Below are 26322 nucleotides of genomic sequence, written 5' to 3' on the forward strand. Positions count from 1 at the left end.
TGAAATGTAGTGTAAGGTGAGAAAAAATTGTAAGGTACTTATACAAAAAAATATTATAATTTTTTTAAAATTTTTTTTCGAATTTTTAATTGATTTTTAAATTTTTTTTATTAACTTGATTAATCTGGACCGTTGAATTATTAAAAATTTGAAATCAAACTGTCCAGAATGAGACACGTGGCCCACCCAAACATTTCTGATTTTTTTTTTAATTTTTTTAAAGTAGAAAAAATTGGACCGTTGATCTGAAAATCAAATGGTCCTATTTCAAAATGACCGAGTGGGGCTGACATGCAAGCCCCATCGTCTGAAAATATGCCTGAGACGCGCCTCCACGGGGGCGTGTTGCCCACGCGCTTGACACAAATTTTTTTAGAACGTGGTTGACATCACTTTCCCTTAGACACTCGGGCCTAGAACTCTCGCCTGCCCTCTCCCAAGGGCTCCCCCTTAACCCAATAGCCCGAATGGGCTGGAGCTAGTTTGAAGGACAATTGAATTGGATTTGTTGCCAATCCCCATGGCTAAATACCACAGTGGAGCTGTTCTTATTTCGACAGACATGTGATTTGGTTGCCGAACCTTAAATATTCCCATTAAAAAGGTACATAAAAACTTCGTGGTGCACCTTAGCCGCGATAACAAGATCAATTTGCATAATCACGAGATCAAGTTAATTATATAAAATTTTGCATCTAATTTAATCAGTGCATAAAATTAAGATTTCTCATATATCGAGCATAAAATAAAAAGAACATAAAAGCAAATATGATATGAAATTAGCGTGCATTCCATATCATATCCATTGTCTCACACGCATGCACACTCACCCTCTATCCCTGGAAATCAAAGACAACCAAAACAAGATCCATTCAACAGTTTAATACAAACAAAAAATAAAGATGTCCACTTTCCCTAATGGAATTCAAAATAAACAAGATGCCCTCCGGGGTAGGATGTAAACGGCAAAGATCATCTAAAAGCAAAGAAACGTACCTGCATCAAACAACACCCCCGGATTTAAATTAAAATCTAGTAAGAAACCATGTTGCAGGAGTGAAGTAATGGAAAATAATCACAAAAATTAAATGAAAACAACAGAGAACAAAATAGTAGTGATGACCTGCGAACAATCTTTCAGAGCCTCCCAGCATACCAGCTCCGGGTGCACATTAAGGCATTCAGAAAGTCCGGCTTCAAGAAAGCAACACGTTCATCAACTGGCCTTGGTTCGGTATAGAATGCCTCAAATGAAGTCGCAACAGAAACTGGAATAGCCAAGAGATTGCGCGCCATCCTCGCAAGGGTAGGATACTTGGTGCCTGCGGTTCTCCACCAGGTCAATGCATTAAAATCCTCGCTCCAAGGTAAGACCGGTTCCTCCAAATAGCTATCCAAATCCGATCTATTTGTAGGCTGAATATCCTGTTCGACGAACTGCTGGTAGGCATGCAACACACCAAAAGTATGACTCGCATTTTTAGGAGGAAGTGGAGGAGTAGAGTCGGGAGACTCTCCTTCTGAATCTGAATCCAAAGAAGATGAATCACTCACGAAACTCTCATTTTCAGGAAAACGGATCACATACTCATCAAACATTTTGTGAATAGCCCCCAAAACAGCTGCAACTTGTGAGTCTGCATCGTCACCCTTGACTTTTGAGCAAACAAATTCTACATATTTCATCTTAAATCGAGGATCCAGCGCTGCAGTCATGGCCATCAGCAAGAACGTGTCATCCCAATACTTGTGAAACTTCTTCAACATTTCCTCAACAATAGTTCTAATAAAACTGTCCGAGTTAACAGACATTGTGGTCAGAACCTCGCGAATTTCATGCAGGTGATAAAGATAAACATTAGGGGTCAGATGTTTTGTTTCGAACAATGCATTCGCCACTTCATAGATGCTATCCACAAGATTGCAAACACCTTCAAGAGTCTTCCATTCCTCGGGGGATGGTACATCGTAATCATCAGTCACATCTTTTGAAGAGAATTCTCCCATATGATATAACTCTATAGCTGGTTTGAGCTTGGAACTCGTGAGATACCACAGGGGTAATGATTTCGAAGAATACAGTACAGAAACTTTGTCGATCAAATCTTCCATCTCTTCAAATGCATCCTCAACCATTAAACTGAGTGTTTTCCCCAAACAATTCACATTAAACAGCTGACCGCCGAGTTGAAGTTCATTCTTTTCTTGGATGTGAGTTTTCACATACTCGGCTAAATAATCAAAATTAGTTGTGGTGACTGCTGATATCTTGTCCTCAATGCCCCAATCCTGAATGGACTTAAAAATTCCCCAATCTTCACCACAATCATCAGATGAATCGCTGAGATGACGAAAGTAAAGCACCCACTTCCTCAGCTTCCAATTCGTGTCAACAAAATGCGCGTAAAGGCATAAGTAAACTTCACTGTCATAGTCGAAACTAAGCGATTTTTGGTACCTCAATAAGTCCACAGAAAGGCTAATCTGCCCATTGAAATTTTCAAAGAATTCCTTAATTCCCAACTTCCTTTCCCCATAAACTTTCATGCATTCACTTCTAACCATGCCGTAAGTAAGATTAAACCTCGGGTTAAGCCTAAGTGCCAAATTCCTAAAAATAGGATGCTTCACCAACGTAGGCGGAAACTCAATGGAGCAAACAAAGTCCGCGACAGCCCTCAGAGTTTTCTGCTCGTCGTATTCGACAAGCATATGCCCCATCCATAGATAGTAGTTATCTTTAACCACCTTAAATGGAAGAAGACCTACAACGTACATAAACACTGCAAGTTCTGTAGTAGCTTTTTGCACATCATCATCTTTATCAACCCCCTCCCCAACATTGTCCCTTGTATCTGAATCTGATGGAATAGAAATCCCATCCATTCCATCATTGCTACCCACAACACTGCCTTCAATTCCATGATCAGACATATCTAGCAAACACAAAATTATCATAAATTTAAAACCCTAGAAACCCTACTTTTTAAAACATTAATTCATGCAAGTTGATTTATGGCATGTTTGAGATTGCTTTGCTAAGTGTTTTCTAACTACCCAAAAGCACTACTGACAATTGGCAGAAAAACTCAAAAAACGTTTTTGGGGTCGTAAATTGAACCGCTTTATGGAGAAGCACAAAGCACCTATTAGTGCTTCTTACAAACGCATTCCAAAACAAGCATCTCGTCTATTTCTTTTGCACTATAAAGTAAAACCAAGAATACCCATCAGCAATATAACCCAAAATCTTGCAGTGGAATCTTATAACTTAAGAATTTATTCAACCCCATAGAACTCTGAACTCAAAGGTAATATACTAAACGATATAATATCAACAAAAGATACAAAAGTAGGCCATATAGGAAAATAAATATACAAAAAATAGACAGGACAGGAAAACAAGAACTCATAGTTCCACGAAAAATATATCATGTGTGATCATTCTATGAAATATATATCTGGAAAAACAAATATATGATTTCGAGTGGAAGCCGAACCTTTGTTTTCTGGTGATGAATCGGCGAGAGGAAGCGAGGAGGGAAGCGGAGAGCAAGGGATTGTGGGGGTCGTGTGGGAAGTGGAATGGATTGAGAAAGAAACGCAGTAGACATGGGCTGCTCAGGATGTGGGTCATTTTAGCGGGAATGCTAAGCAACAACAGCATCGAACCGTACACGTGTCTAGGTTATGAAAAAAATGTCTCTTCGTTTCTTTCGCACCCTTTTCCTTTCGGATTCTCTCCCTTCTTTAGATTATGAACAAAATGTCTCTTTTTTTTTTTTTTTTTTTTTTTTGAACGGTTAAGGTTAAACTACGTCAACATCTTATATTAATTTTTAAGAAGTTTTAACGAAATATCCACGGTACTATTTATTTTTACGAAAAATCATATTTTTATACTAAAAAGTCAATCTGATAGTATTCACTTTATCTTTAATTTATTCTTTATCATTAAAATTTAAAAATTTTAAATCATTTTTATTAGTTTTTCTAATTTTTTTTTTATAGAAAAAGAACGATAAAATAGTGAATATAAAAAGAGAAGATAGAAGGGGATCTAAAAAAAAGAAGGAAAAGAGAATCTAATCCCTTCTTTTCCTGCTGTAATTTTTCTGCACACATCAAATCATCTCTTGTCGACCCGTCCATCGATATGGTGAATTTTCTTTTCGTATCAAATATGACATTCCTCTGGTTTTGGTCTTCAATGGAAAATCTTATTATGCAATTAGGAACGTCATATGATAAATATTTAAAATAAAATTGAAATATGTTTTATAATTTTTACGCATGGTTTAATATCTTAATAAATAGAGTGTGAATTTTTACGAATGCGTCCCAACTTCGAATTTCTTTTATTTCCAAAATTATTGTAATAGTTTTGAATTAGTCTCCATTTATGTACTAATAATATTGTTTAAAAACTGTTTTAACATATAAAAAAACATTTAATGAACTAATAACCACATCAAGTGGCATGTCGGTAAAGACGCGAACTGTGACTCGCCAAAAAAACAAAGAAAATGTAAGGTTTCAGTTCGATACTCTGAATTGGTGAGTCTACTTGACTGTGACCATGAACAAAGTAAAATTCTCCAACCTCTTCAGACCTAGAAGAGGTGGATAGAGCGAGGTGGATAGAGCATTAAAGATATAAATCGGCACGAGAACGGGTTTAAGGTTCGGAGGCAGTGAGGATATATAATCCCATATATATCGAATCCGCCGCGTTTAAAATATATTGTGACCAATCGACCAATTTATTTTTATTTTGCAATGGGGAGATGGGGAAAACTGTTATCCAATGGCGACAATGAAGGTGGGGAATGGGGATAGGAGAAGACACTTTATCGAGGATGGGGATGAGAATGACATATCTGATCTTGCTTCAATCAATTGTCATCCCTAATCAAGTATCAGTTATCATGTTATCCATTAGTTATTTAGGGTCTGTCGTATTAAACAATTTCATAATTTTTTAAAACATTTCTTAAGGACGTCTTCTAAGAACAATTTTCTTTAGGATCCAAAAATTTATTTGGTATGAGATTTAAAATTGTTTCTAAATTTACAATTAAAAAAATACCCCTACAACTCCCTTTTGATTCAGAAATTACAACTAAATTCAATTGAACAGATAGAGAGATAGAGGGTTGGAGAGGGATGAGAGAGGAAGAGCAGAGAGAGGAGAGAGAAGTAGGAGACAAAGATTCGGAGGCCAGAGAGAAAGAAAGGAGAGAAATAATCAGATCAACGAAAGAGAAAAATATGATATAGATAGAAAGCTAGTAGAGAAAGATCGGAAGTGAGAGTAGAGGAGAGAGAAAGTTTGGAGTTTACAACTTTCTTCTCTGCTCACTCTCGATCTTTTTTGGCTAGCTCTTTATCTCTATTATATTTTTTTAATACAAGCGATCATATACACAAAATCAATGTTATCAAGGCAAAAGAACATTGGTGGAAATGCTCTTAGGTGCTTTTGGGCTCAAATCCTAGCGAATAATTGATAGTGTGAACTTTTCTTTGTTTCTGGTATATTACGTAATGGTTGGATTCCCCAGCGGAATCGAATGAGCATGAAGCAAATAGATGATATACAACAAAAAATTACAGCTCTTAACTTGAATAGGTGAGGTTCTTTTACTTGTCCCAACTCCGAAGGCGCTACACCATAACGTAAACACACGGTGCAACGCAATCACTAGGATTTTACTTCCAAAACCTTATCATACATCGTGTTCATATGGCACCAGATATACAATTGGCTTTCAAAATGATCGGCACGATCACCTTCGGTAATCGGTGCGTATACATCGACTATTCTAACATATATACATAGAATGTCTGAAACCTATACATATATATAGGTGAACTCTGGTAACTAATGGCAGATGTATGCGCTATATATGTAAGCCTTGCACTAAGAATAGTATCGATTGTGTTTGAGGCTAACACCATTCATATCCATGTCGGAATTCGACCACGAAAATCCATGTCGGCATTTCTTACGTCGTCCTTGTCACTGGTCCTTTACACCGCTTCTTACAAAACACCTGTATGGAACAACCTCACCGTTGTTGTAAACCTAAGCACCCATGAAGACACCAATATGATAATTTTTCGTGCAATGATCACAACTAGAATACCTGCCGGACGGTAAGAACATCTGAGCATGCAGGATTGTGACCGGACCACAGCAGAATTCCCAAACACCATATTTCCTCACCATCAACGATCTCGGGATCAGTTGAAGCGGCTGCCAAAAGTTGAACTACGAGGAATAGATGCCGGCACCTGTCGGGGCAACCCTGGCTCTTTTGATGTAGCTTCAGCACTGGCGTTATCGACAAATGGTGCATATGGCAATGTCATACTCTTTTTCAGCATTTGCTGAATAGCATTGCAAAACAAGAAAGTTCATGTAAAACGTCAACTGTCCAGGAAGAATGTCACAAAAATTGAGAAGAATATCACAAACAAGAAGCCTTCAGAAAGATATCTGTATCTATCAGCAACACCAATGCAACGGTGTAAAATACTTTCGATTTTTCTTTAGTTTGTATGTACAAGTTTAGCATTTCATGGTGATTTGAACAAGTAAAAAGTCAATGCAACAACCTGACATTGCAAAAGCTCATTGATATGGCATTAAAATCTAACCTTTGGTTTGTTTGGTCCATAAGTGTTCATTGCTCGTTCAATTGATGAGTACACGTCAAGTGCTTGGGGGGTATCACGGACGCATTTTATGATACGAACGTGCTCCCTCATCTCTGGTTTATCTTGTAAATAAAGAATGACCCGTGAAGGTGGAGACTTTGGATGGTCCTTTTTCCCGTACGACTTTTCCATTATCACCAGGTCATCCCAAAGTACATCCCACAATACAGAACATGGATCCCTAGCGGGGTTGAACTTCTTCTGAGCTACATTGAAGGGTTGCTGAATGACAAAAGTTACAATGTCATTGTTTGGTGACTTTTTACTATCACTTATAGATGATAGGAAAGGACTGTAGCACCACGAATGATTCTAATCTGTTAACTTACTTGCAACAGTATCGCTCTTCGATGAGTGACTAGAAGAATTTTTCCTTTGCGTAGTAAAGAGTGATCTTCGTAAGCATCTGATAGAGCAAACTTCCCACGTACTTTAAACAGATCAACCTGGAGGAAAAATGAGCCTGATTCCGCCAGCTGCAATATAGCCTTCATGACCAAGAAAAAGAAAGTTTTAGTAAGAACGAGCAACAAAGGGGGTATCAATAAAACTAAACCAAGTTCAATTAATATAAAAAAAATAAAATTACTGACAAAGCAGTCAAACAATTAGTACCTGTCCTTGTGCTTTGTACCCATCATATGGTCGAATCAAATTATCACCACCGATTACACGAGGCAGCCTTTTGCGGAGGAGTTGCTCATCAGAAGTTATTGCTGATGCTATCTTCATTCTCATCGCATTGGCACCCTCAGTAGTTTTTGACAGAAGATCTAGAACCCCGCTCACTGGTTGTGCAGCTGCACCTATTAATCCTTTCCCAACACCTTGAACAAAACCCTCAACGCCAGAATTTTTGGCACCTTCAAGCGGCTTTGTCAATATGCCAGTAACTCCTCTGAAGAGGCCTTTCGCCAGTGCTCCACCTCCCTCTCTGAGAACATCACCAAAGTCCTCTACACCCTTGCTTTCCTGAAAAGTGAAAATTTTTAATTAAAATAAAAGTAAATAAATACAAACAGTCCAGATAATATAGCTATAAATGAAATACTGAGATTTAGCAGTGCCGAAATTGCAATGAGCAAGAGCTGGAAAAGTACAGCCCAAGGACAGTACGGTACATTGCATTTGCTATATCCATTACCGTATATGAACAAATTTATGTAAAAAATATTAATTTAATAAATCAATAACTTCCCACAAATATACGTTGACCAATAATTGTTTTATCTCCCTCACATGTGTTATAAGAACGTAACACTGTTGCAACCATAGAAATTGTATGTATGATAAAATAATCAGTGCACAGGCGAAAAGACCTTTTCGAATGGCAATCTAAAGCAAACCTTTCTCTGTCGGCTTTGAATGAACTTCTTATCAAATGATAAGGCAGCCATGCCCTTGCTCATATGTCCAAGGGCACTACTTGCATTGCCCAATATATCAACACCAGATAGCAGTTGAAGAGGTTGGCCTAAAAGATCCTTTTGAGCGTTTGAAATAGCAATACTAATCATTGAACTCTGCCTCATGCACACATTCTCGTTAAACTTTTGGTATATCCTCACCTAAAATAACAAACGTAAATACTTAGGCCAGCCGAAAGCTTCTAGGATGAATTCCAGAAAGAAAGAAAAAAACCATGAAATCGCAAAACAGCACGAGGAAGAATCCCAACGCTTACTGGCATATTCTCAGTGTTCCCCAATGCAGTCATCAAAGATGCCCAAAAGCCAAGGACGCCTCTTGGCCGCTGACTAGGTGACATAGCCATTGACACTTTGAATCGAACCTCTGAAATGCTAAGAACTCTGCAAGTACAAGTAACATTTATTTAAGGGAATTACGACTAAATGTAGTGAAAAACAATGATAAGACAATTTTGGAGTCCTTGAATACCCAATTTCAATAATCGGATCAACAGAAACAGCAGTTGTTTGAGTATCAGACAACCGACTGAGGTTGACCTGCTGAATCATCTCATGAAGGCGCCAAATGATTGGCTCATGAATGTTTACCAAAAAGGCAGAATTTTCAGGTCCCTGAATAATCAGTTGCATGTAATTAATATAAACTGGAGAAAAAATAATGAGAAAACCTTCTTTTGGAAAATGGTAACTTTCTTATATTTACCTGGAGACCGATATATGGATAGACACATAGATCTAGTGACCCATTTGACTGCATTGTGATTGAAACTTTCAAGATATAGTCAGTATCATCTCCAACTTTCTGAGGTCTAAAAAGAACTGGAGTTGGACTAAGGGGCAACTGGTTATCCAATTGTATCCCGCGCATTCTAAGTTTGAACCTGAAAACAGGACACAAAAAGGCTTCCAGATTTAATAATTTTCGGACATTACAATCCTGGTAAGTACACATAATGCTAAAAGAATCACAATTTTAGGCCACAGTAGTTGATGATAATGTTGCATCATTTAGCATCTTTTTTTCCCAAATGTATTTATTAGCTTTTGAACTTGATATGCATATGTTCACTATGTTACAGGAGGAAGATTACCCCTTATAGGGTATGAAAAGAAAGTTGGGGTTCCACCATAAACCCATGTTGGTATACCATGGGTCCAGCCCATGATGAAGGACATTAAAGGTCCAGCCCATTATAAAAGGATGGATGCTAGAAAATTCTAGCATCTTATGTAAGCAAACCAAGTGCCAAGGAACTAGAAAAATCTGGTCCAAATATGCATGTCGGTGGAGTGCATGCATATTCTAGAAAGTTCTAGCAGTTTGTATAATTGTGTGGCTATCATTTCTAGCCAAAGTCGGTGTGCAATGGGTATGACGGCAAAAACCCACCTATAAATAGGTGTGTTGGTGTTGCTAGCAAACATGAGAGTAGAAAAAGGATCAAGTCCAAAGCTAGAGTTCCACTCCAAGAGTGTTAGAGTTCCACTCCAAGAGTGAGAGTGAGAGTGTTCCACTACACATTGTGTAAGTGAAGTTTAGAGTGATAGAAAGTGTGTGTTATACTTTCTTGTATCCATCAAGTCTTGTCTCTGGCTTGGTAAGACTACTCTTGTTGTACTCATCATTTTCATATAGTGAAGATTGATCGTTGTTCCATGGACATAGGCATAAATTGCCGAACCATGTAAATTCTTGGTGTCCATTTTCTACTTTACTTTGTGCATTCTCTATCTTGTAGTACCGACATTTCTAACAACCCATTGGGTTGTTCTTCCCATCAATGTGGAATTCATTCAAATACTCCCCCTCACGTGTGTTGAGTTTTCAAGCCTAGCACGTGGACAACACAAAGTGCGTGACGTAGAGCACGTGTGGCCGTTGGGCCTCACACGTGGGACGACACTCAAGATTTTTCACAGTTATGGAAACTGCACCCCACTAACTAATAAATTAAACAAATTGTTCTCCAAGCCACAAAATTGAAAGCAAACTTACCTACTGATTCCAGAACCTAAGCCAGTTGAATATGCACTCACAAGATTCTGGACCGAAAGGTACAAGATTTCTTCGGGTGTATGGTCAATAATGGATATCCCAAGCTCAGCAAGCTCAATGATAACATGAAACTCACAATCAGCGATCATTGGTGATTGTTGCTGTATAGAAAGCTGAGACAGAGGTGATGAGTGGCTTGTACTCAAGATTCCAGAAGGATCAATTTCTGGCATCCAGTCACTGATCTTGATGACATTCACTTTCTCTTCTTTTATAACAGTAACACGTAAAGCTTTAGAAGGCACATTTCCCACATGAATGGCTTGGTGATCAGAAATCTCATCAATATCATACTTCCCTGATTTTAATGGGTCTTCCCCCTCAACCAGGATCTCTAATAAACGTCTTCTGCCAAGATCTTCCCATAGAAAAGAAGCTGCTGTATTGGGAGGAAGAACTTTCCATGAATCGTTGGTACCATCCACCTGGCGAATTCGGATGGGTAAAAACATGGAACGATTTTCAATCCTGTTGATCGAAAACTATTAGCAGTGGACCAAAAAACAAAAGAACACATGCATACAAGTAAAGGAGAAGAAACCGTATTTATGACTTATTGTACTGTAATAAGATAACTTCCATATTAACAGACATTACAAGTTCAACAAAATTTCACTTTCGTCAAAAAGAATTAACGTCCATATCTTACAATACCTTATGATAACTACATTCTCTCTTTGCATTTCACAAGCTTTCATAAGACATAGTGAACCATTACCTGTAAGGACTAACGGAAGAGTTTGGACGGAAAACAACTTCATAGCTTGAGTTCTTAGCTCCACTTCTTACAGCTATTCGAAATTGAAGTTGATCATTTCCGTCATCCTTCTTCAAGCAAACACGCATGACACCTTCACTAGAAACACTAAATGGTGCACTCCATTTGTAACCATCCACCCGCACCTGATAAGAATAATAAATCCCATATGGGATTCAGACTATGTATGCTATTCATACATAATTAGCGAACATGAAAGATTATAAAGCTTCACTGACCTTCAACAATTCGACCTTGGCACTAGACTGCCAACAAAAGGGCTTTGGAGAGTCCGTGGGATGAATCCATGCCACGGACTGAGAATCACACTGTTGCAGGCAGAGTCTGTAACCAACTCTATTAATAAACAAGGTGTGGGGCTGGAAGTGCACAACCTGAATATTAACCATCGAGCAGTTGTTTATTATTATTAACATACACCAAAGAAACTTGACAAATGCGTAGCTTATGAGTACCATCAAGTACGAAAAATTGGGACTAACAACAATAGCTTTTACTAAGGACTAAGGAGTAAGGAACCTCCAATGAAAGGAACCTTCTGTCCTCTCTAAACATGCAGATGGTCTGGTGAAGAGAATCTTTCATCATTTTTCTTTAAGGGTTATCTTATTTTCTGTAATCCGGCTTCAGAGCTAATGTTTTACATATCTAATTTGGTAAGTCCCTCGTCACATTCTTTCTAGCAGTTTCTCAGAGGAGAATCATTAAAGATTTACATCACAAGATATTTAAATTCAACCTTTGTTCTGTCTGAGGTCATGCTCAGTCTTGCTGAAAGCTTGTAATAAGATCCATCTGAACTGAATACTTTTACATCAAGCCTTTCCTGGAAAAGAAAGTTCAAAGATCATATGATAGTGAACAAATTTCAGCAACCGCAAAGCATAATCATGAAAAGGAAAATGATCTGATGCTCTATTGAAATCACCTTCTTTTCCAGTTCAAAAAGAGATATCCCAGGACTGTAAATTTCTGAATGATGCATGGCAACAGAAAGCCCCACTCGTGAGGACAGATAAACATCTTTTTGAGATGGAAACAGCGAAGCCCCACTACGGCTAGCATAATCTTGTGGAGAAAGCATGTTAGGAACAGGACTAGTGTCCTCAATAACTTCAAGTACTTGAATGTTTCTCCTTGTGGCAGAATGCTTCCTGTCCCTAGAGTTTGTGGGACTTCTCAAGGCTGGTGTTGCAGACTTGACTGCCCTAGAAAGCATTAGGGAGTCTGTATCTGCATTGTCCGAAGGTTCTACTTCTACCACTCGATATGCCAATGAAATATATGAATCATTAGTTATCCAGTACGGAACAAAAAACTTTATTGTTTTGGGTGCAACAGTGGTTCCTCCCATGTCACGTTCAATACTCACGCGCAGTCTCCTGCGAAAATGATGGTAATGGAGATAATGAATCTGATAATTAATAAATTACGTGTTACATTATTTACAAGAAATGTTTAAATTTTCTAGTAAGTAATCATTTCAGACATACCAATGAGACATCATCCTAGGACATTATAAATGGCACACAAGTGTAGAACAAAAAATATGAGGAAACGTCATACAAAAAATTATTTCCAGCATAAAAACCTAACATAGCATAACAGCAAGAGATTCTGAGTTGGAATCCTTGCAATTAAAACCTCTTAATGTTCATTGAAAACCATGTATTGGGTTTCATGCTGGCTGGCAGAAATCCACAAGGGAGTAGTGTTGAATATTATATGAATTTACCTACATCCTAACAGGTTGAGCTTTTGGGAACAACAGTACAATAACACCTTTTACAACAAACAAACAAAAAAATGTCAAAGAAATCTTTTCTCCGGAACCACAAACCTTTTACTTTTCTGGTGAACCATCCAGAATGACGAGACATGGTCATTGGAATAAAGATTCAAAAGAAGAATGGGGTCCTGCCAGAACAACCATAGTTATTAAACTCACAATGGTATGTAGATATAACAAGCATGTTACTTATATTTAGACAGAGCTAGTACCTTCTCCAGGACCCAACCACCCTCGACAAACAATGTAAGATACAAAGGTTTCTGAATGTCCGCTGAATATATATGTACACCCCCACGTGAAGAGATCATACCATGCTGTCGTTCAATGCATTTTCCATCTCCGGTTCTTTCCCAGATTGTGAATTCAGCCGGACAGGAAAGGCGATTTTCCAACTTCATAGGAGAATGGACAGATATTTTCCAGTCATAAACAGGTGCATTTAGTTCAGTATGAAGCGCCGAGGCATCCGCCCCAACACTAAGCCAAAACTGTTTGTTTATGGTACTAGTACAACACAAAAGTATATCCTTCTTCTCAAGCTGATTCAACTTGAAAGTAACATTTTGCAAATTATTTTCCTGCTTTGAAGTATATTGTCTAGAAAGTGAAACCTGATCTATAATAGTCAGGTCCTTTCCATATGTATAACCAGTACCCACTGCCACGAGAGAACCCCATGAATATGGAGGCTGAGGATGATCAACGGAAGGACATATTTGTAAGCACTGGTCAGAATCACTAGATGTACTTCTCCAAGGCAAAGTAAAAGAACTCCCAGGATTTATGCTATCACTTCTTCTTAGAGAGGAATCACGACCTTGAATTCGAGATGCATGACAGACTGAAATTTTCAACTTAACATCAGTCTCATTTACAACTGTTGCAAGACCCCTGAATATTGCATGCTTCTTGCCATTTTTCACAACAACTTCCAACGCCATGAAATCATTCTGTAACCCTTTCGGGACAACTGACAATGGAAGCAGTGACCGAATGTTCTGCCAAGCACCATCCGGGCCAAGTCCAACAGAGAAACCTATGTCTCTATCGGTTACATTTTCAGCCTCCAGATCTCTTTGAAAACTTGGAGTTGTTTTCCTCTCGAAATAAGAAGTTGAAACCAGCAGGCATCCACATTTGTCCGTGTCTTCGGTACTGTTATGTTGAACCTTTAAAGTACAGCATCAAAGAAGAACGAAAAAGAACAGTCAATTGCTAAGACAGTACATGTGCACAACCAATGACACCGATCAATGCATAAATAAGGTGAAATATGCTCACCCTGCCCCTTAGTGGATGTGATACTACGTTCTGAACATCATGACCTTGATGGAACACCCTAACTGAAGCCATTTTCCTCAACACATTTGCACCTTGCCCAACAGAAAATGAGAGTGCACCCACAACTTCCCCTGTATCATTGTATTGAGACCATAACAAATGCATAAGAAATTTGCCTCCAGATGATTATATTCAGTAAGAAATTGCAAAGAAAACGGGAAAATAATGATTACTATGTAGTATCATATCCTTCTGCATGAATAGGCCCAAAATATCCAACCAAAAAGATAAAGAAAAACGAAAAAAGATTCAAAAGAGAACAGTCGGGATACATTTGTCAAGTACACATGATTAATAAATGAACTGGAAAAAAAGAAAGCAGTTAATACAAAGTGAAGCTCGGATTTGGTAAAAACCTATCCAAAAAACACGTTCAGAGCAGCAACAGATAGCCATCAGAATATATCATAAACATGCAAGATGGAATATGTGTTGAGAACGAATCCCTTATTGATGAGAGGAGGGACCCTGCATGTGCTTATAAATAGTTGGGCTATTCCCCATAATGCCAATTGGTTTTATGGTGGAACCTCAACTTTCTTCAATATGTAGTAACCGTGGGAGAAGATATTCAATGCGCTGAAGATTTCATTCCCCTATTGAATCAGAGGTTTATTAATTCTAGATAAACTAGTGACTCAACAACCTAAGTGCATGAATCAATATATGTGGATGCAAGTTCAAAACAAGAAAGAAAGCATAATTCAGGGAAGGTTACCGATAGTACATACCCTTTCCTGCTTTTGCTGCAAGGTTTGTCACCTCCACTTCCACTTTAGCTGGGCCCTGCAACACTTGCACACTCAATCTTGGAAACTTAAAGAATAAAAGAGTGGGAGGAAAGAGTAAAATCCAGTAATAACTAAGTCAGAAACCTTCCGGGGAACTTCAAATATGAAAAGTTCATTCCATTCCGCCGTGCCTTCATTCAAGTTATTGAATTCTGAAACTGCAGGCTTAACACATTTTGTCCTTGCACTTTGAGGAAAAAGTTTTTGTTGATCTGTTGCTTGACTATCAACAACAAGGCGCAAAGCACAGAAGAAATTATGGCTGTTACCATCATCTATAATAGGTAAATCCTGCAAACAAAAGAATCAATCTTATCTCCTGAAAGTAGAAAACAAAATGATACGACATTTAAGGTAAGAAAAAACAATAAATTTAACCACAGTAACGACCTTGGCTTCGTGTATCTGTATAGCAACATAATAACGTGTTTCCTTAGATTCATCTACAACATTGAACCTATCAGAAAACCTTGGAGGCGGCACCCATATGGAAATGTAGTCACCATGATGTAACCGGTCCACTCTGTCTGAGTTTTCCTCAACTCTTTTCACATATATCTCACACCCAAGTTTATTCTCTACAATTACAGTCTGAAAGTCATCTTCATCCAATGCAAAGAGAGTCTGGTCCTCTCCTTGTCCATATAGACCACCAGCTTCCTGCAAAGACACAATTTGGTATTCAAAGTATTGTTAATACAGGAAGCATAGGTACACAAGAAATCAAACCTAGGTATTACCTCATTTATCTTCATTGCTTTCTGTTCAAGTTCTAATTGTCTTTTCCACGAAAGAACACTCCCAATAAAAGTTTCAAGGTTTGCAGCACTGACATTTAAATTAAGGATACTGGTGGCAGCAATACGCACTGTCTTCCCAAATTTTGATGGCGAGTGCACATTAGTATCATAAGTTTCAAACCTTGACAAAGTCAACAAAAATAGTTCCTGAGTATTACAAAAATTTAACTGAACTCAAAATCAAATAGAAAGAGCTCATATAATACTTGAATATTCCATCGAAAGGCTCCACAAGTGGCTCCCACGCTTCCAATTGAGTATTGAATGTTGATGCAGCAATAGAGGAAATCAGTACTGCATTCATAGCCTCCAGTCGGCCATGTGTTGCAAGCTTGATATTGGTGATTGTCGTGTCAAAAAGTGGTTTCATCTGAAAAATCGAAGTTATCCAACATAACCAAGACAACTAACAGTATGAAATGAAAACCACCTTTACATCAGTTTATGCATTTAGAAAGGTGTTTATAAGACGTACCATTCCACATAAGCTGTCTAGAACAGTTAAAGAGAAGCATCTCAGCTTCACCTCTGCTGTTATATTTTCCCTAGTCCTTGGCTTCAAGGAATCACCAATAGCATAAGCCAATCTGCTTGACGGTTTTTTCAAATCAGCCCGTGCAAGAAAAGTGGAGGCCTGCAGAAACAGAAGAGAGCCCCAAATTACGTAAAAACTTGTATAGTTATGGCACAATAAACATAATAAGTTAAATACAAACACATCATTGTAAAATAAAAATAAAAACTTCATATGAAGGCAAAAGTTACTTTTCTCTCATAATTTTTTTACCAAACTTCAGGCATGGTAGCTGCATACTTACATGACAGATTAGACCGACAGGTAACCAAATATTCATCTAACAAGATCTGGCTTCTTTCTGGCTTTTTTTTTTTTTAATTATTTATTTTTATAGATATAAATAACAAGATATTTGATGACAAGGCAGGGCAGTGGACTTTTTGGGGCCAGAATAAATATTTAGGTTCTTGAAGAACTTTGGTGACCAAGAAATGTAGGATACTTCTTACATGATTAGGTGCAAGTTTTGAGCTGAATGTAACTTAATTTCTTGTATAGGCTGTGGCCACCAGTTATCTTTAGGTTAGATCTTTAGTTTATGTCTCCCAATCCCCTCCCCAGCCCCCCCACTAACTCCACACAAAATTAAATAAACTGAATAAAGAAAGATAGAAACCCAACCTGATTTTCAATTCTCCAAACGCTCCAGCACTGAGATCCCTTTGAAGTCGAAGATCTTGAAATTGGCGCCTCAAGAATATTAGCTTGGTTAACAAAATCCATCCTAGGGCAACAAATTGTATCAACACATGGGGCTTCACCCGTCCTGGAGACTATGCATCCAAGAGATGCATAACCAGGCGGAGCAAGTGGGTACCAAAAGAATACTTCATCGAAACCTTTCCCTACAACGTGGGCAACTTTAGTAAATTGCACAGGTTTCGCAGATATTTCAGGATCATCAGCCTTAAAAATTATGCCCACAGCTGGAGGTTCTAAGCTGAAAGAAAGAAAGAACACATGTTGGTTAGCAAAAATCACAATAACAATAAAAATACAACTAACTAAAACCTGATGCAGAACACACAAAGATAAAATTTCCAACCCTTCGGTTATGCAATCACCCAATATAGCATAGCCACAACGCGCGATGGGCCGCCATATTGAGACTGGTCGGCGGAGCTCACTACCCTTGTCCCACCAGATTCTCTCAAAGTTGGGGGTCGACATAAAACAATTATTTGCCTTTGAAATTGATCTGACTATATCCCATCGAGAAGAATTTCCAGTCTGGTTTCTGGTTTGGTGACTTACATACTTATTGTCAACAGCCAAATTTGAGGCAGATTCTATAGGAGAAGATTGTTGCCGATTCCAATTCCAAAGAAGAAGATGATTGAGGTTACAACAATTGTCTTCAGAAGGGCATTCAGTAGAAGAATGGGCATGAAATGATCCAAGAACATTCTCCACGCGCCAGATGCTAAATCCAGATGCAAAATGAGGATTTGATGGAGAAGAAAATAAGCATTCTGAATATGTTGTTGAAGTAACAAGATCAGAACGTAGGCAATAAACTATATGATTAGGTGGCTGCTCTTTCCCCATATTTGCTAGACAACCCAATGCTATGTATCCGGGTGGTGCTACGGGCATCCAAAGAGAACAATCACTACCAACATCAGAATCCCCCCCACCAAATCCTTGAATAGTAGAGAACAAGCCTATGAGATTAAAACCAATTGGTTGACGCACACGCCCATATGCATTACTCACTGCCATTACTGCCTGTGAAGGAGGAACTGGCCTGATGACATCACAAGAAACCAAAAATAATTAAGTATAGCATCGAAACACACTATCACACTAAACAGAACAACTTGAACAAACAAGGTGAGTATCTTCCCCAGACAGATCAACAATCAAGAAAATAAACGAAATACCGTGAGCTGTACCCAAACCATCCATATATTATTAATTAGGTCATCTACTTTATGTTCCTTTTACTTCCGGACAACTAGATGAAAATAATACAAATCATGATTACATAGGCACGGGCACATGTAAATTGCTTTGATACAATAAAATTTATGCAGGTTAAACAAACTTTAATAAGACTCACCAAGATTACTAATTTCTAATGATAAAGGAGCATTAGCACATGCCTGGGAAGTTTCTACCTGATGGCAACGTACAACGAACAGATTTTTTCTTCTTCTCAAGATTTGAGTGTATATGCTCAAAAAGTACATGCAATGGAAAAGAAGTCCACCTTTACACTCGTAACCATGACACATACAAACAAGATCACCAGATTAACTCATAGTTATGATATTTACATTGCCTTCCTTTTTAATTTATTACTACTTGGGAATTCATCTACATAAATTATATTTATAAAACACATAAGGATATGCAGCATGGGGCCAAATTCTTTGATGACTCTTCTTGTAAAATAGGACCCTTTAGTTTCATCTCCGTTTATGTGGACTGCTTGTCTAGAGATTGTAATTTTCATTTCATTAAGAAAATAGTGTTCCCTGAAAAACATTCCATTCAATTCTACCTTGATGTCACACAATCTCCCAGTATAACATAATTTGAAGGTGCTCGAGGCCTCCAAAAGGTAAGGTTGTAACAGGAACCATTTTCTACATAAATACACAACAATGTTAAGTCTTTGATGACTGACATGACAGCCATTCTGATGAAAAGAAATGAAGTAATTAAGATATTAAACTTCACCGGAGAGTATGAGAAAATACCTTTCGGGGACACCCAAATTTGATCAAAATTGGTACATCCAGCCAGTGGCATAGAATTTCCGAATTGCAATGCTGATGTTGCCTGGGTTTGCAAATTAAGTATAAGAGAAACAACACTCAGTGAAAGATGGAAGCAAACATCAGTTGATAACAAGGACATATTTGTTTTGTCCTTCACAGAAGTGTAACCCCCTGATATATCCACTGGATCAAGAACAATAAGACCAGAACCAGCCTCAACTGTAAGATCTTTCACCAGGGCTCGAACCCAGGTATCATTTTCTTTGGATGCATACCTATATTAACAGGTTATTTAGCTCAGTTAGTGCAAATTTTTTTTTTCACGTAATACATTTAGGAGTATAATAAGTGTTAAATTTCAAGTACGCAAGCTTTCAGAGTAACTTCTATTGCGCCCTACCTTTTCCCTGGAAAAAGTGTAGAAGTATGGGAAAAACAAATATGAAAACTCTTACATGAAGCTAAAATCCAACTTTGCACGGAGAAGCTTTTCACCATATGAATCATCCAGACAAGACTTTGAAGAATCATAGAAGGTAAACTCAGGAGAAACTACCTAAAAGCCAAAATAAGTAATCCAAAAATGAACAGAACATCAAAACCAACTGCACAAAAGGTTATCAGCATAATATAAGCTAAAAAAATGATATGCTAGAGATATTGATCCCAGTATAACTAATAAGCACTTAAGTAGTAACTTATGGAAGCACTGTGTAGCATACAATCAGATTACCACAAAATAATCTACCAATGGTTTCAATCAGTTTGCAAATTTCAATGTAAAGCGCTATGCCATGAATTACTTTGCGAAACATTTATGTTAATAATGACTTACTTACCTGTGCTTCAAAACTGAAACTCGGGATCATATTTGGATCACTTTCAGAATCCGAAGAAATATTTGAGGTGTCTGACGATTTATGAGAGTCTTCTAGACTCTTCTTGTCCTCATCAGATGAGTAACTGTCCAGCAATGTGATGTCCACACCATCCTCAAAAGATAACGAGTAGCTGCTATCATTACTCAAATGTGTGTACTTCCTCAAAATAGAACCATTCTGATGTATTAACGGGAAAGCGTCAATCGATAGTTGGAACACATGCCAATTACTGAGGGATGAGAAAAACAAACTAAACATAAAATAAGTAAAACAAAACAACACATATAAAAAATTGATACACTTTTTTTCTATCTTTTACTGACTACACTGAAATGGTCTTTGTACCTCTATAGTCGTTTTTCTGGTTTCTGAATCCTATACCTATGCTTCATGATATTTATTGGAAAACATTTTCCCCAAACCCGTTGCAGACCTTCTAAATAGTACTGAAATTTTAGGCATGTTCTGATGCTGCATTAAAAACAATTGAAAAAGAACACAACTATTGTCGCATATGAAAGGATGGATCTGTACCTCAATTTTGACATTCATAAATCGCAACTTCTTTCCACACCCAATTATAATAATGGGATGAGGCCTAGTTGAATGAAGATATTTTGTGTCCGTTTCCTCACTCAAATGGATGGTCTTTCCACATCCATCATATGTATATTCATCAATGTGCAAACAATCTGCTACTAACTGTCTACTTGGAGACAAGTGCACCACATCTTCTATCTGTTTGTAAATAGGTCCAGAGAATACTATGCTACAGCTTTTACCAATAAGATCATTTGTAGGATCCATCACTTCCTCTCTACCAGTTATTGTTCGCAATGCAGGCACAAAAAACTCACCCACAGCCAGAAGGAAATCAGCTACAACAAGAACTCGAGGTTGCTGAACCCTAACCACAAATGATTGGGAAGATTTGCGCCATCTATAGTCCATCAAGAACATTGTTGATATTGGTAAATCCACATGAGAAAATTCAGCATCAGAGTCTTTTTTTCTAAAGCTCCCTGTATTTAAGGAAAGGGGCAAACTTCCAAAAGAAACTTGCTTGGAATCATCAGCGGATGATCCAAGCATTAGGCGCATTTCAGGTTTTGTATCGGGGCGAATGTCAACAACAGAAAATTTCGGAATGGTTATGTAGAGATCTGTCTCTGACAATGAAGTCATCCGATACGTTACCCAAAGACCTTCGATCTGTTAAACAGAGAAACAAATTACATAAGATTCTGTTTTTATTTTTTCTGAGAACAAGTACACGATCAGAACAGACATACAATGCCAGAAAACAACAAACAACTCTGTTCGAAATCTTACCACTAAAATGAAAGTTGAAATCTCAGAGAGCTAAAACAGGACCTAAATACACACAATTCAAAATGAACTCTACTTAAATGTGATTGATGCAAGTACTCACAGCAATTTGAGCAAAAGGAGACTCAGCATGAATGCCGTTATACAATTCCAATAGGGCATTATCAATTACAACTGCCACTATGGTAACAGTTTTTGATAGTAGGAGTTGACTGTTCATGTTGACCTTATCAGCCAGCAGTCTCATTGTATCCATCGAACCAGATTTACCACCACGGAAACTAGGGGGAAGCTTTGGCTCTTCGCATAAGTTCATGCATGCACAGTCCAGAATGACTTTATATTCTTTGTCAGACATGACACCGTGCAATAAGCCAACCTGGTACAAGACAATCAAAGGGTAGGAATCAACAGAGAAATATGACAGTCTGCATGATGACAGAATAAAACCAATTGGCAATATGGGGAGTAGCCAAGAAAATAGAAGAATATGTTATTTCAAGGAAACATTAAATGACAACCATTTAATTAAGTGGTAAATGGTTTCAGATTTGAGTGATATTTTGCAATGGTGATATATGAGAGAAGACCTAAAATAATACGGTTCGGATCATTGAAATACAAGGTGAGGCATCCTTCGATTGAAGCTCCCTGTATAGAAACATATATGCAGGGATATATCATATAAAGTTAAAAACACGTGATCACAACAATGAAGCAAATGGAGGATGAATAAGCTAGATCACCATATATTGACTACCAAAAAAGTAAAGGATTGGTCCAAAATGCTAAGCAATTCCTAAGTATGTTCACCATTTGAAACAATATTATGACCCAATGCACTTAATATGATGTTGTACATGTATCACTACCAATCAATGCAGGATGAACTCAATCAGAAGTTCGTCCACGTGTATCAATCATCAACTATGCAAATATCAACAATGGTAAGTTAAACAGCCCCCCATCGTAATGCCTACTAAAGGTGTGTTATCTGCCACAACGTTATAAAAAAAATAAAATCAATAAAATTTAACATTTCACCCACAATATTACCTTCACTTCAAGAGCAAATGTTGGAACTTTTTTGAAGACATCCCTCAAACTTCTCCTCACGTAAACATCAAGTCCTTTGCCTTCTCGTATCATTGATTTGCCTAAGCAACCGTCAATTCCTACAGACATGCTGATCCCCAGGATCTGAAATGTCAGAGTATTAAATTAGTTCAGTAATTTCAATCATCACGTCCAATAAAAAGATATAAAAATCACCTACCTCAGCATGAAGGACATCAATATGGACAGCTGAAGGATCTTTATCAGGGGAACCATACCAACTAAACTCATTTGTGACTTTTAGCTGGCCCAGATCAAGTTGAATGAAACTGCAATTACATAAAATATAGAGACAAATGTCAACCGTAAATACGGATATAACAAATGTATTTAACTTTGAAAATACAAGATCCAGACATAAAGAGACAAAATCTTGAAGTTGTCCTTTTCTCTTCCTGCTTCTGTTTAGGGTGCTTCTTCATTCAAAAGCAACCCAACTATTTAATTACCCAAATATGCGCTTAGTAAAAAAAGAATCCAAATTCACGCACTCTTTGCTTGTTGAATTCCTGGGAACAATGATTATTGGAGTATCAAGTGACAGGTCCAGCTTCAACGCTGTAGCTCCATCAATCTCATATTTCTGAATTAGCCACTCAAAGCCTCCCACTTTGTCAACAAGTTTGATTGCCTCTTCGGTATCTGGGGTGGCAAGTTCCATAAAGTATTCTGTTATCTGCATTAGCATGTCCAAGCATTTAGGTTACACACAATAACACATCCCTGTGAAAGTTGTATTCAAATGATTGAGAGCAATGCCCAACATACCTCCTGAACAAACCTATAGAGGAAAATGATGCGGACAGCAGAAAGTCGGCCACACAAACTGTAATCATATCCTTCATAGTCATCATCTTCGGCACTATAGGAGTTAAATTTGAACTGCAAAACAAATAGAAAGATAAAATTCTCATAATGAAAGAAATATCACAGTAAAAACAAATTATGTCTGCAATGCAATAGCTGATAATTGATTCCATCTGTACCTTGATAAGGGATTCAACACCTGGATTACGTATATCACAAAGCCAAGCCCAACAGTGATCTGTTCCAAGAGACATATCATGTAGCCTAAAATTTCCTAGGGTACCTTCAATGGAAAGAGAACTTGGGTGGACCTTAACAAACAAACAACTCAAGTCAGTAATACAGTTATTTGAGACCAAAAATATCAAGTCTGAAACTACTCACAGTGGTATCAACCAACACATCGAAATAATTGTAAATCACAACATTCCCATCACCTTAAGATCCAGCAGGAAACTTTCTTGCACAAACATTGCAAATGAAGAGCCATCCTCTTTGTTAAGAAACACAGTCACATTGTCAACATTCATGTTTAAATAAAATACTACACGACCTTTACCATAACCCAGCAACCCTTTGATACTTTCTTCATTCTTTTCTTTGTTCATCAAAGGTTTATCATCTGGAACCTTAGTTATGTCTGCACTACCTTCCACATCATACACAGAGCTTAAATCCAGGCCGAAATCAATCAAAGCAACAAGAGTGGGTCTGTTGCAAAAGAACTCCAATTTTGACATGCGGAGATTCATCTGAAAAAAATTTCAGGACAAAGCATTAACAGTGGAGATAAAGATTTTTCTATTTGTAAGATACACTAATTAATTTAGTTTTGCATTGCAAATAAAACCAATCGAACAAAGATCCAGAACTATAACTAAAGTTGAGTCGACTGCTCATGTCAGTAATACCTGCGTATCAATACCATCATAATCAGGCGAGCTAGAACTCCGAGTCAAGAAGGTAACAGAAACAAAATTTGAATTATCACCGCCATCCGCCTCATAAAATATCTCACCAGAAATGACCTTTTCCTTAACCAATTTTTTTTCATGAATTATGGCCTGTGGAGTTGCAAATCCAGTATCATCATTGACGTCCTCAGTGGTTGCACATGTATCCATATCCATTATCTGTGAACCTAAGCCTGTATCTGAGATAGACATAAAATCTGGCAAAGCATCTATAAACGTATCATCATCCTCATGAAGCAACGCAGACATTTCTTTCATGTGTGGATCTACTATGCCAGGAGAAGAAACTAGATTGTCATTGTTTAGCACGGAGCAAGCTAAATACTGGGGGGTTGTTGACAGACGAACTTGAAGCTCATCTTTGATTTTTAAAGAGTGCAGTTTCATCTTAAGTGTCAGGTCACCTTCCCAGCGAATCATGTGCAACTGTAAAACAAAATGGCATAGTAATTAATACCAAAACACTTATGCATGACAACTAGCTAAGAACCCTTGAACATGATACAAGAAGATAGTGGGAAAAAAACAAACTAGAGGGTAAAGTAGAAGAACGCTTGTTACAGTATGTTCCAATATACCACAACCCCAAGAAATCTAAAACAGAAATATCAACAATATCAAATCTGACGGACAGAGAACAGTGAAATATGAACTATGTTCCAAACATGGAAACATCTTCCCCGCCAGTAGCCAAAATTCTGATGCCACTCTCCCTATCAATTCAAGTAATATAGGGTAAATACCCAAGTCAGATCAAGGGCACAAATACAATAACAAAGATGAACAGGGTGAAAAATTGCATTTGACTTTTTACTTTAAAAATCTCATATAATTCCACATTCACCCTTAATAAAATCATAAATGAAGTATAAACTAGCAACAAACCTTTCCACCATTGGCAAGAACCTCAAGAATAAGAGTCTCGCAACATTCTTCATCAACTTTATCACCAGTCTGCACAATATAGTAGGAAAAGAACACTGTCAGATTTCGTTAATCAGTAGCCTTGTAAGTTTTTTTCCATTTGTTTCTTCATATAAGTAGTAAGGCCCACAGGTGGCTAATCATTTCCCAAAATAACCACAAATGATGGGAAGCAGGACGCTGTGGATACTTTGACCTGATGAATCAACCAAAAGAAAAACCAACCTTTCCATAAATGAATATCTTTGTCTCCACCAGTGCCCCATTAATAACAAGGTCAGCTGTTTTTGAATTCATAGTCTGGGTTTCACCATAGTCAGTTACGGGATCGCTTGTTTCTCCCAATACATTAACTGATGGAGGAGCCTATATGCAAAATAAATACAAATTTAGATATCACCAAGAAGATAAGTAAATAGGAGTTTTAAGTTAAGAGATAGATCTTATATCATACAGAAGCTTGATATGTAGCTTGTATAAGCCCTTTCAACCAAATGGCCTTCTCGTGCTCAGCCCGAAACTCTATAATCAAGGTAGTAGGAGACTCCAAAGCCTGGAAAGAAATCGAAATCTATAACATGTATGATTTGAATAAGGAAAGATATGCCCAGCTTCAAGCAAGGCTTGAACAAAATAAACAATAGCATGACTATGATTCTTCCACAATCCAATAATTCAGATGTCAAGTTGACAGCACGGACATAAATATTTAATTCCCCTGTTTGTCCTTCAGACAGTAAACTATCATTTCCAACAAATTTGACATACCTTTTGATTTTCCATTCCCCTGTAACTTACAGCGACACAAAACAGTGAACCACCAATGTTTGCTGGGGGAACCTCATATACTTGTCGACCAGCCATGCTGTACCATCCAAATTTAGAAATTTTCAGTTAGTAGCATAAAACATTTGATTGCAGGAGATAAAAGCAAGAAATGCACAACCAAAACATTTCTATTGCTCAAAAAAGACACCAAACTGTAGGCAGAGTAAGAAAAGCTATAAGTGCAGTACATGCTCTTGGATGGGGTTAGTAGCGTGCAAATGTGGTGATGGAGCCATATAGAATCGGTAAGAGAATTGGGAAGAAGTCCAGGTGGACCTCTTCCCATGGTATGGCACTAACGAGGGTGAAGGGTGCAGATTTAGCTTTGGCATAATCAATGGACAGTATGCCTTGAAGGATCTCCTCCAGAGCTTTATCTTGTTGCCAATTATATGATTTGGTACTCTACTCAGTCAAATGGAGGATTTCACTGGGCTCCAACCCTTAAT

The 26322-nt window shown here is 37.7% G+C and overlaps 2 protein-coding genes across 5 annotated transcripts in view; both read right to left on the reverse strand.

Moving 5' to 3' along the window:
- Nucleotides 1-708: 708 nt before the first annotated feature.
- Nucleotides 709-3581, reverse strand: LOC137736215 (zinc finger BED domain-containing protein RICESLEEPER 2-like). Its single transcript, XM_088682465.1, has 3 exons — nt 3501-3581; nt 1124-2936; nt 709-996 (listed from the first exon to the last, which is right to left on the reverse strand). Exon 2 carries the CDS (start codon nt 2932-2934, stop codon nt 1138-1140), a length of 1797 nt encoding a protein of 598 aa, XP_088538591.1. The 5' UTR covers nt 2935-2936; nt 3501-3581; the 3' UTR covers nt 709-996; nt 1124-1137.
- Nucleotides 3582-5619: 2038 nt separating this feature from the next.
- Nucleotides 5620-26322, reverse strand: part of LOC137736847 (uncharacterized) — a 31228-nt gene continuing 10525 nt past the window's right edge. The window contains exons 22-63 of one of the 4 annotated variants that reach the window (XR_015954725.1): nt 25814-25910; nt 25500-25598; nt 25271-25411; nt 25007-25075; nt 24059-24547; nt 23585-23899; nt 23327-23458; nt 23109-23222; nt 22832-23016; nt 22501-22609; nt 22281-22424; nt 21328-21603; nt 20430-21107; nt 19854-20072; nt 19470-19570; nt 18994-19289; nt 18795-18879; nt 17334-18035; nt 16910-17228; nt 16187-16345; nt 15918-16081; nt 15652-15832; nt 15302-15571; nt 14996-15202; nt 14852-14906; nt 14061-14191; nt 12989-13948; nt 12828-12904; nt 11916-12369; nt 11727-11813; nt 11206-11361; nt 10928-11112; nt 10150-10677; nt 8857-9034; nt 8623-8765; nt 8408-8534; nt 8070-8291; nt 7339-7695; nt 7053-7211; nt 6664-6945; nt 6150-6393; nt 5620-6056 (exon numbers count right to left, since the gene is read on the reverse strand). Coding sequence is in view for 1 of the 4 variants with exons in the window: in XM_088682463.1 (XP_088538589.1) it covers nt 6247-6393; nt 6664-6945; nt 7053-7211; nt 7339-7695; nt 8070-8291; nt 8408-8534; nt 8623-8765; nt 8857-9034; nt 10150-10677; nt 10928-11112; nt 11206-11361; nt 11727-11813; nt 11916-12369; nt 12828-12904; nt 12989-13948; nt 14061-14191; nt 14852-14906; nt 14996-15202; nt 15302-15571; nt 15652-15832; nt 15918-16081; nt 16187-16345; nt 16910-17228; nt 17334-18035; nt 18795-18879; nt 18994-19289; nt 19470-19570; nt 19854-20072; nt 20430-21107; nt 21328-21603; nt 22281-22424; nt 22501-22609; nt 22832-23016; nt 23109-23222; nt 23327-23458; nt 23585-23899; nt 24059-24547; nt 25007-25075; nt 25271-25411; nt 25500-25598; nt 25814-25910 (9799 nt within the window). In the remaining 3 variants the exon portion in view is untranslated. Of the gene's footprint in view, nt 6394-6663; nt 6946-7052; nt 7212-7338; nt 7696-8069; nt 8292-8407; nt 8535-8622; nt 8766-8856; nt 9035-10149; nt 10678-10927; nt 11113-11205; nt 11362-11726; nt 11814-11915; nt 12370-12827; nt 12905-12988; nt 13949-14060; nt 14192-14851; nt 14907-14995; nt 15203-15301; nt 15572-15651; nt 15833-15917; nt 16082-16186; nt 16346-16909; nt 17229-17333; nt 18036-18794; nt 18880-18993; nt 19290-19469; nt 19571-19853; nt 20073-20429; nt 21108-21327; nt 21604-22280; nt 22425-22500; nt 22610-22831; nt 23017-23108; nt 23223-23326; nt 23459-23584; nt 23900-24058; nt 24548-25006; nt 25076-25270; nt 25412-25499; nt 25599-25813; nt 25911-26322 lie in introns of all 4 variants that reach the window. The other 3 variants (XR_015954727.1, XM_088682463.1, XR_015954726.1) reach the window with 3 other exon arrangements.

The sequence above is a fragment of the Pyrus communis genome, chromosome 13, assembly GCF_041283825.1.
Source record: "Pyrus communis isolate YQ-2024b chromosome 13, ASM4128382v1, whole genome shotgun sequence".
Classification (NCBI taxonomy): Eukaryota; Viridiplantae; Streptophyta; class Magnoliopsida; order Rosales; family Rosaceae; genus Pyrus; species Pyrus communis.

Excerpts from the sequence above, each read along its gene's own strand:
- LOC137736215 (XM_088682465.1), bottom strand. The coding sequence starts at position 2,934 with ATGTCTGATCATGGAATTGAAGGCAGTGTTGTGGGTAGCAATGATGGA.